The sequence below is a fragment of the Ostrea edulis genome, chromosome 5 (assembly GCF_947568905.1).
Source record: "Ostrea edulis chromosome 5, xbOstEdul1.1, whole genome shotgun sequence".
Taxonomy (NCBI): Eukaryota; Metazoa; Mollusca; class Bivalvia; order Ostreida; family Ostreidae; genus Ostrea; species Ostrea edulis.
In genome coordinates, this window is record NC_079168.1 from 7,128,958 (window position 1) to 7,140,360 (window position 11,403).

The 11,403-nt window shown below is 38.3% G+C and overlaps 1 protein-coding gene across 2 annotated transcripts in view; it reads right to left on the minus strand.

Moving 5' to 3' along the window:
* Window positions 1–6,822: 6,822 nt before the first annotated feature.
* LOC125649987 (uncharacterized) overlaps window positions 6,823–11,403 on the minus strand; it is a 21,800-nt gene continuing 17,219 nt past the window's right edge. For both annotated transcript variants that reach the window (XM_048877904.2, XM_048877905.2), the window contains 2 exons: window positions 9,497–9,597; window positions 6,823–8,934 (listed from right to left, as the gene is read on the minus strand). In XM_048877904.2, coding sequence (XP_048733861.2) covers window positions 8,797–8,934; window positions 9,497–9,597 — 239 coding nt within the window. In that variant the 3' untranslated portion in view covers window positions 6,823–8,796. The remainder of the gene's footprint in view (window positions 8,935–9,496; window positions 9,598–11,403) is intronic.

Sequence of the window (11,403 nt, forward strand, 5' to 3'; positions counted from 1 at the left end):
AATTTATGAGGGATCGTATAAAACACGCAAGATATCTTGTATGTTTTATAAAATACCTTATAAAGAAGAAATATACGATATATCCTATCTTTTATAAAATATCTTTGGAATAAAACAATGCTGATAAGGCAAGAGGACAATGAAGTAAAACAAAAGGGGTCACATAGGCCTTTAAGTACAATTGAGCTCACCTGAAATATCCTAATTTCACATCATATTGGGTCATAATGAAGGCTAACAACAACTTCATTTTTGAAAAGTCCACAAAAAAGAATATGCAGGTAAGGAGGGAGTTACTATTTTTCGCCCTCAGTTTGGAGCTGTAGGAGGTAACTCCGGAGGTCTTCCAAGGTCGGGACCATTTTCAGACCTCTCTAATAAATATTGTCTGATCAAAAACGAAACTGATATACGGATAAAGAGCAATGAAGTCAAACATACAGAACTCTTAAAAGGGGACACATAGGCCTCTAAGGACAATTGAGCTCACCTGAAAGTTCCTATTTTACATCAACTAGGGTCATAATGAAGGGAAATAAAATCTTAATATTTGAAGAGTCCACAAAAGGAGTATGTAGACAGGGGAGGGACCGTCTAGGACTATCATTTCGCCCTCAGCTTGGGACTGTATAGGGGTACCATCTGAGGCCTCCCACGGGTGGGGGCCACTTTCAGACCTCTCTAATAATTGACCATGCGATGTTGGAATAAAACAAAGCTGATAAACGACTAGAGAGCAATGAAGTCAAACATATAGAACCATTAAAACGGGTAACATAGGCCTTCAAGGGCAATTGAGCTCACCTGATAGTTCATGATTTTACATCATGTATGGTCACAATGAAGACTTATAATCTTTGAAGAGTCTGCAGAAAGAGTACACAGACAAGGCAAGGGACCCTTATGGCTAATATTTTCCTTGGGGCTGTAGGGATATCACTTGGGGCCTCTCAAACTTCTAGCATAGTAATGCAACAATATAGCTAAATTATTCATGATCACCTACATGTCACAGTTTATTGACTTGGTTAAAGACCTAAACCTAATTATAAATTTGTATTTTTTCCTGGTCTAGTCTCTACTCGAATAGTGGTAATAACTTTTCAGACCTCTTTGAAATTAAATATTGGGTGATGAAAGAAAACAAAACTGATATACGAATAGAGAGCATTAACGAAGCCAAACATATAGAACCCTCAAAGGGGGTCACTTAGGCCTCGAAGTACAAATGAAAGTTCACGATTTTACATAATGTGGGGACACAATGAAGACTAATGATAACTAAATCTTTGAAGACTCCGCAGGCAAGACGGGGACCACTAGTACAATCATTTTCCGCTCTCAGTTTGGGGCTGTGTAGGGGTACCACATGGGGCCTCATGAAGGTGTGGCCACTTTTCAGACTCCTCTATTGATTGATTAAGGAGTGATCGAACGAAACAAAACTGATATAAGGATAGAGAACAAAGTCAAACATACAGAATCATTGGAAGGGATCACATAGGCCTATAATGATAACTGAACTCACCTGAAAGTTTCTAATTCTACATCACGAAGAGTCAACAAGCATTCTGAGAGTATTGCATGACAATACATAGTCCCCTACCAGTTGCAAAAATTACTGTATCACAACATTCAAAGTTCATTATATATATATAGGTTATGGTAAAAGAAAAAAGTGGGGAATCAGGATAGGAATGGTTGGAAATCAACTACTATTCGAGTAGAGACTAGACCAGGAAAAAACACATATTTATAATTAAGTTTAGGTCTTTAACCAAGTCAATAAACTGACATGTAGGTGATCATGAATAATTTAGCTATATTGTTGCATTACTATGCTAGAAGTTTTAAAGAGTGTAGTACTCTTATCCACAGAGATAAGAAACTTGGATGTAAACTAACAATTCATGCTATTTTTCTAAGTACAAGGACCATAACTTAATGAAAAATCAACGGACCGAGATGAAATTCGAACTTGATCTGTAACTTGTTGTGGCAAAGCAATGCACCAAATATCAAATGAATATCTGCAAGCACAATAAAAAAAAAAAAAAAGTCCGGAAAACTGATAATTCATGCTATTTTTCTAAGTTCAAGGGCCATAACTAAATGAAAAATCAACGGACCGAGACAAAATTCAAACTTCAGCCGTAACTTGTTATGGCAAAGCAATGTACCAAATATCAAATGAATATCAAGCAAAACCAAATGAAAAGAAAAATCCAGAAAACTGATAATTCATGCTATTTTTCTAAGTCCAAGGGTCTTAACTAAATGAAAAATCAACAAACCGAGACGAATTCGATCTTCATTTGTAACTTGTTATGGCAAAGCAACGTACCAAATATAAAAAAATATCTGCAAAAACAGAGAAAAAAGTGCGGAAAACTGGACTGACGGACGGAGCGCAAACCTAAAGTCCCATTCGACTTCGTCGGTAGGGAACTAACAAAAGGAGTATGCAAGCAAGGGGACCCCTAGGACTATCATTTTCCACCCTGTTTGTGGCTGTAGGGGTAGCAAATGGGGCCTCGCGAGGGTGGGACCACTTTTCAGACCTCTCTAATAATTGAATATGAGGTGAAACAAACAGAACACTGGCCTCGGTATCTGTGACCACCACTGCTTGCAGCTGCACATTCATTGGATTGCCATTTCTACAATGTATCTTGTGGTCAGGCGTAATTGCCAAACGGGTGCAAATAAATCTCTGTAGGGTCCAGAAGCATTTTATCCGCCTCCTCCTCTGCTTGGCCAAAAAACCACCTCCAACTCACTTTTCTCCACGGGCTGAGAAACTTCCTGCATCGTTGTCTCCGGCCATTTCTCAGACATCTCACAATCCACGTTCTCCTCCTGAACAGGCGAGTCCTCCCGATACGGTGAATCCTCCAGGTCCCTTGTACCAAACTCTTGCAGTTCTGGCACTGCGATATCCTAGGGGAATTGGAACCTGTCGTGGACACACGACTCATCCATGGAGAAGGCTTCAGATTTGTCCTCCTCCCACCCGATGATGTGGTCCCCAGATTCCTCCTCCTCTGGTGCTTCCTGGAACCAGAACCTGCACTTCTTTAAACGACGCAGAGTGCTCCGGTGTCAACACCCCCGTGGATAGCCCCCTCTTTAACCAACGGTGGACGGATCGTCGCTCCCCGCCCCTGAAGCTCAACAGTCTGTTTGTAGGCCTCGTAATTCTCCCTAAGCTTCACCGTTGTCTCTTGCCTTCTGTGTGCATCCTTTCAGTTGAGCTCCAAACAGTCCCTCTTGAAATGACCAAGAGCCCCACACTTGAGGCACCCCGAGGGTTTCTGTTCATGCCCTTGCTGTGATAAGGGGTGCATCGAGGATGGGGGATCTGCCCCCCCCCCCCCCGTTCTTTCTCCAGTTCCTCAATTCTCAGACATACGTCCCTTAAAACCTTGCTGGACCTCCTCCTGGACCACTATCATTACTTCCTTCATGGGCTTAAATTGACTTGGTTTACCTATAAATTATTGGTAGTACTGCATCCTGTCCATAGCTTCCTCCACAGTCGATCCTCGGCTACAAGACACAGCCGAACAATGAAATGTGCATGCATATCACGCACAGATGGGAAAGCATGTATCGTTAAGGTGAGGATCCGGTCCGCCCACTGGTGCAGCGATTCTCCCACATTCTGACTGGAAATTTATCTACCGGTGGTGTGTGTACTGCATGACGATCCGAACCGCTTCTCGAAATGTCTCAAGATCTCAGCCAGTGAGAGGTTATCATCCATCTCCAACAACAAGGTGTAATAGTCGCTCGAAGTGTCATCCAAGGAGAAGTAGAATTCGTCGTGCTGCTCCATTTCTGTCCATTGTTGACTGCAAGCTACACAGGCAAACGTGCCTCACGTGAATTTCACGTGAAATGCTGTTCACGTTAATATGTCCACATGAATAGCCGAACAATCTTGTGTAAGAAGGATTTCCAAGTAGACTTCCCATTATACCGCCGATCCTGGTACCTAGGTGCGTTTGTACCCGTGCCCATGCATTGTGTGTTCCCCTAATGGGGACCGGGAAGGTGATGCGGGGCACTGGGGCTAACCCCTGGACAGTATGCCCCGAGAACGGCGTATGTAATTCTGGTTCATCTGAGGCCAAACGTGGGCTACTCTAACCCCCCCCCCCCCTACAAAGAGTGGTGCTAGACTGTGCCTGAAAATGAGCAGAAGGTTCATGCTGCTGATAGGGGACAGTCATGCATATAAAAGTGTGTTCGCATAGCCACCAACCATGGGGAATGCCAAAGATTACGAGTCGCACCTACAATATGGATCTCCATTTAACATAGATGTCAATCTCCTGAGAACTGAACAGGGGACCAGTAAATATCACCCCTACCATTGGTACAAGCCCAACACAGAAAACACTTCATCCATACACAAAGATGTACAAAGTTACTAAACTGTCGACAGAAAATGTCTAAATAATCAATTCTATCTCTCTAAATATAATTACTAAACCTCAATCTAATTTAAAAACATTAACTAAATTGAAAGACCCCGACAAAATGGCGGCAGACCAGCGCACTGCAGGGAAACAAATACTTTGCAATCACCAACGGAGTCCGTGGCCGGGAGTTGGGCGCCGATAAAGTACCCCATATCTAATCAATAGAGAGGTCTGAAAAGTGGACCAACACTCGGAAGGTCCTAGGTGGTACCCCGAAACTGAGGGCTGAAAATGATTGCATTAGGGATCCCCCTCCTTACCTGCATACTCTACAAAAATTAAGTTATCAGCCTTCATTATGATACTACATGACGTAAAATTAGAAAGGCCTATGTGACCCCTTTTAAGGATTGTTTGGTTTCATTGCTCTCTATCCGTATATCAGTTTTCTTTTATTCCATCACCTTTAAAGTCAATTATGACAAAGGTCCGAATTAAATTATGGTGAAAAAATTACTCTAGAACTAAAAATAATCTTTTCAATTGTTTTTTCATGCTGAAATTGGTTAATGATACAAAAACTGTTAAATATTGTGGGGTGATGTTAATTTGCCTCTGCAAACTAATACCGGTACAAATATTTTTTCAGCTATTCCCAAAATAGATGAAACTTGTAGATTCATTTCATTATTGTACATTTCACCAATTAATTATTATCTCGCAAGACAAATTGTAATATAGGAAAGGGGCTCATAAGTTGTTAGAACTTGTTCCCAATGCTTTTGATTTGATCAATAAAATATTAAAAATCAAAACAAAAACATTGCATGCAATATTTTCCGTTCCGTGTTTTATATATACAGAAGCAACACTCACGAAGGTCTCGCATTTTCTCGTGGTCCCTTTTGTTTGTAAACACACTATAAGATCAATTGTGACCGTTAAAAACCGGTGTAAACAGTCCTGTATTCTATTATTATCTGGTAATTCAATGTTTTCACTGCGTCTTTCTGACCAATCCGTAAATCAACAAAAATATTAGTGGTGCACGTTAAAAGCCGCCTATATATTCACTAGAATTTGGGGTTTAGACAGAAAAGACAAGATGCGGATTCACCAACAGGCGATCGTTCTTGTGTTAGTGTTGGCCGTGGTGGGGGGGACATCGGATCCTTCATCAATTCGGCGTGAACAGGAAGTGAATTGGTCTCCCACAATGCCGGCCTGCTACTACCGGGGGCCGATGCTGTTATTGGGGCCGTTGCTAAAGTGGCTGCCCGCGCATTATCCAGTGCTGCCGGAAGAGGGGCTACGAAGAAGGCCGCCGGGAGAGGGGCCGCGAAGAAGGCCGCCTCGGAACACACTTTCCTGGCCCAGTGATTTTTCATTGGAAGATTTTTAATGATTTTCTCTATATACATGTATTTGTATGAAAAACTTTGATCACCTATTGTCACCCCATCTTACCCCCGGGGGCCATGATTTTAATAAACTTGAATTTGCACTATGTCAGGAAGCTGTCATGTAAATATCAGCTTTCTTAGCTCAGTGGTTCTTAATTAGATTTTTCCTATATATTTTTATGTAAAACTTTGATCCCCTATTGTGGCCTTATCCAACCCCCGGGGGCCATGATTTTAACAAACTTGAATCTGCACTATGTCAGGAAGCTTTTCTGGCCCAGTGGTTCTTGAGAAGATTTTTAAATGACCCCACCCTATTTTAGCATTTTGTAATCATCTCCCCTTTGAAAGGGACATGGCCCTTCATTTGAACAAACTTGAAAGCCCTTCACCCAAGTTTGGTTGAAATTGGCCCAGTGGTTCTGGAGAACAAGTCGAAAATGTAAAAAGTTTACAGACAGACAGACAACGGATGATCAGAAAAGCTCACTTAAGCTTTCAGCTCAGGTGAGCTAAAAACTCTGTAGAACTGTTTGACCTATTTTCAGCCTGAAGGACGGACCAATCCAGCTGAAATGCAAACTGAACTTGTAGTCCTCCAACAGGAAGCCTGTAACTAAATTTCAGGGCAATATCTGTATCAATAATGAACAAGAGTACCGCAGACGGCACAACATAGGCTCATTCGACATTGAAATTCAACCTGTAAGCATATTAAACATTCTGAATAGAAAAGCCTTAAAGTAGGTCTTGGTGCACCAATCCATTTGACATGTGGACTGATTATGTATTTCTCTGATAGGGATGTTGTGCCAAATGTCAGTGAAATATCTGTATCTATGATGAGAAAAAGTCCAGGAAACTATTTGACCTACTTTAAGGCTAAAGTTGGTCACAAAATAAAGTCTGGAAACATGACCCCAGATGCATGGATGCCATAATACTTTCCGTCTAAAGAAGGTTGTATAAAAATATAATGATTAATTAGGATATTGGGTATGTTTTTTTTAATAATAGTGGTAATGGTGACAAATGTATGCAATCACACTGTCCTGTTAAAAGTCAACAAACCATGTGCATCAAGTACAACAACCTAAAAGCACAAAGCAGCTACAGACTGTGTCCTCACACAACAGCTGTTTTTGTTTAACCCTTGAATGGATCTGTTGCCCTCAGCCTACAGCTTCAGGCAACAGATCCATCTTTGGATAAAACAAAAACAGTTGTTGTCCTCGAAGTTCAACCCAGTCAATAACTGAATGCTATGGCCCCGTTTTCTTTTCAATTTCTTAATTCTCCTTCAATGTAGAAATCAAAAATATATCCCCCCCCCCCCCCCCCCAAAAAAAAAAAATTAACAGCAGCACCCCCTCTGTTGTAAGTATGTATTTCTGGCCAGTATCATCTTGCTAGAGATTGTTTTTATGAAAAACAAATGTCTCCCCAGTTCCCCAAATTGGAAGTGCACCAAATGAAACATTCCCCCTTTAATGTACTGCATGGAATGGAGGAGAAAGCATGAGCAGGAACATAAACATTATGAACTCTGATGAGCCACATAGGAGAAGTGTTCACAAACTACTTTACACCCTTCAGGCCCAAGATCCACTATAACAATAAATAATTGGATCCTCTCATCCCAACAATATGCACATCTACATATGGCAATGAAACATTGTACAAAATTTCAAATCTATCAGATAAGCAATATAGGAGAAGTGTTCACAAGCTATTTTACATCCTCCACCTCATTTTAGATCCACTTAAATTTTTAGGAAAATAATTGGATCCTCCCTTCTCGCTAATATGCATATCTACCAATGACAATGAAGCATTGTCCAAAGTTTCAAGTCTACCTGATAAGCCATATAGGAGAAATGCTTACAAGAAAGCTATTTTAACATCCTCCACCCCTCTTAGATCCACTATAAGTTTTATGAAAATAACTGGATCCTTCTGTCTCGACAATATGCACACGTATCTACAAAAGGCAATGATGAAGCATTGTACAAAGTTTTAAGTCTATCAGAAAAGCCATATAGGAGGAGATGCATTCACAAGATTTTGTGACAGACAGACGGACGGACGGACAGAAAGTACAAAAACCATGTCTCCCCCTGGAAGAGGGGAAACATAATTACAGGTACCTAGGACAGACAGATTGCTTACTGCAGGAAGTCTGGATCAGGAGATGGGTGAACATTTTTATAAACAATAATTAGACAAGTAAAACTTCAATTATGATGAAAACAAACAAATATTATTTTCTTTGTGCATAAACACATTCAGATTATGATATCAATATGTACATTTACATTAGATTACATTTTAAAGGGGCATGGACACATTTTAGATTGATTGAAATTGACAGTTTTTGGTTACAGAAATAAACATCTCTTATAAGCAGATTAAAAATATTTTTAACACAGGATATGCTTTTTATATGTACATAAAATTTGGCTCCCAAAATCGTTTGTCAACACGCTTGGCATAGGCAGGAATTCACATGTAGATGTAAGAACACCGAAGATTTCTAAAAATTATGTCAAAAGAAGTCTATATGTCTCAAAGATATCTGTGTGTCATTTATTGAAATTTAGGTTTGTTGCTATGTATCATATCATGAATTAAATATCTAATTAATTTTTGCACCAAAATTGTGTCCATGCCCCTTTAATAAAGGGTTGCAACACATTGCGTCTAATGCCTAAACTGACAAGAAAAGGAAAATTGTGACATTGCTGTGACTAGACTAGGGGGAGGTAACACATTACAACCCTGTAAAGGGGAGGTAACTTATGACTACACTGAAATGGGGGAGATAAGTTATGATTAGACAAATTTCACTTCTTTTTCCCTGAGAAGACTTTCTCCATCAAAATGTGGTCCACGGCAGAATAATATATCTTCTGTGTAAAAACTGTCAGTGGCATACATCTTCTGTTTGACAGACAGGTGAATATCTATCAGACATGGATTCCTCCTGGTGTCCTGACTGCCTCCAACATCTCCTCCTCTGCCTCCTCATGTGACAGTTTGTGAAAGTTCATGTAGATTTTGATGAGGGCTTCCGGGAGGAGGACTTTCATGATGTACTCCAGATACTACAATAGAACAGACATACACATGTAAACAAAACTTATCTGTATGTTCCACCCAGTCTAATTACTGTAAAACATGCTTATAGCGAACCTTCAGGGTCCATGAAAAACAGTTCCTTATCATCAAACTTCATTATATCCAATAACATTTTGTCGTTTTCCTTTTGTAGTAGGAGAATAAATATCACACAATAAGCGTGAAAGTTATAAACAAATTCCTTATAAGCATAAATTTGCTATGAGCATGAATTCGTTATAAGCATGTTCTTTAAAAGTGTGTTTTACTGTACTAATGAAATATAATTTGTATTCTTATCTATAGTTTATACAAGTAGAAATATTTTACTAAATTATTAAGAAAATTCTCTGAATACTTTTCCAGATAAGTTTATCTGATAAAAGTAGCTTATACATATTATCAAACTGTGAATCACCTGTTCTTCATGGGGCCCTCGTTTTGTAAGTTTAATGAACGAAACATACAGTAATATACATTTCTCAAGAACGAAGGTGATTAAAGAAGAAAAAATATATATCGATGGAGGAAATTCAAGATATATGAAACCTTGTGATGCTTCTTGCAAAATATCGACATCAGGGTTTCCATGACAACATCGAGTTGTTCCTCTGTGAATAATCCAAGATGAACATGATGATTTAGATCCTCTGAAAGATAAAATATGCATGCCATTTCATTTCTATCCTTTAAAATTGTACTTTCATTCTTTTAGTTCTTCCTTTATCAAAAATTCCTATTACATTTTTTTCTCTCTCGCAATAATTAAATGACAACGAATAGATATAGTCAAACATGCTTATAGTGAACTTCCAGGGCCAGCAAAAAGTTCATTATAACCAAACTTTGTAATATCCAACAATTTTCTTATTTTCCTCTTGGGGGGGAATAAATATCACTTTGCAGTGGATGTGAATTCATTATAGGCATGTTTTACTGTGGTTAACACAAAGGATATATGTCAAAACACATCAACTCTCATCCAACAGCTTAAGTCAACTTCATCTTATGTGTATTGAAGGATCAACATTAACAGTTACAGGGTTTGACTCTAAGGCACGTCCGACCAACCGAGTCTACTAAATGATAGGACCTATGTCAATTTACTAGTTTGATTGGTCGTGATTAAAAAATAAACAAATTTAAGAAACTTTACTTTAAATCATAAGATATTTTATTCTTTAAATAAAAACTGCAAAGAGTTTGTGATCAATTTTGAACCGCATAATGACATAATCTATATTTTTAGTTCTAATAAGTCGCGGTCGGAAGTGATGTTCTACGACATCTACACAATGTTAATGTGTGTAAAGTTATGTTTTGGTTAAATAGAATTATTGAATTCATTTTCATTAAAAAAAAAAACCCAGTTCATTTGCATTGAATATAAGAAAGTGTTTATCAAATTAATGAATTGCGTCGTAAACAGCAATTTTTCGGTGTTTACATATGTGCAGGAATGTCTATATTCAAAATTAATACGAATTCTCGTCCTCAAGGAAAGCAAAAGATGTCCCAAGAAAGAGAAAAAAGGAAAACGTTGGGAAGAAACAAAGCAGGGCTTATGAAATAAATTTTTAAAAAAAAATATTGAGCTAATTTTATTTTAAATGGATTAAAGAATTTCCGTGCCGATAAGGATTTAAAGAAACTGAAAATATGTTTGAAAGTAAAAGCATCAAATTGAATGACGAGACTAAAGATTTTTTTGAGACAATTAAATGAATTTCAGTTTAAACTTAACGTTTGTCATTTAAATTAAGTATTTAGATATGGAGAATCATCAGATTTTTTCTGGAAAGTTGGTCAGGGCTAGTGGATGTAAGGTCAGGTCTAGCAAAAATCATTTGAAGTAGCCCGATTGGTCTAGTGCTCAAAAAAGTTTATGTCAAACCCTAAGTTATCAAGCAAATTTTTTAGGTCTTTATATCAGAGGCCTGAGCCTTTCCATTTGGGAAAAAATAACGATATTTGCTTGAAATTGAAAAAAAAATTCATACAAAGAAATAGAGGAAAATCTAAAACCAGTGTACAGAATTAAGGAATAATTGGAACTCCTTGTGACTTTCAATTTGGTCAAGGCTTACCTCATTTAAATAAACAGAGACCAAAGAAATTAGGTCTACTTGGCAAATTTGAGACCAAAATTGTAATTCGTGGGCCTGTGAAGAAGATTTATGAACAATATAGCTACTCTGGTTTGATTTGTTTTCATTGTTTTGGAGTTTTAAAGCAAAAATTGGGAAAAATACCTGCTTTTCAGCATTCAGAATAGGGTCATATTTTGGCCCCCTACAGACCCTTAAAAAAAAACCTCACAATAAGATTAGCGAAAATGTTATTATGATTGAGCAAGTAAACATTCCGGAATCTAATATAATAAGATAGATGGGCAGACAGACAGACAAATGAACTGATGATTCCATTATATCCTAAACCTAATGCAGTAGTATCTT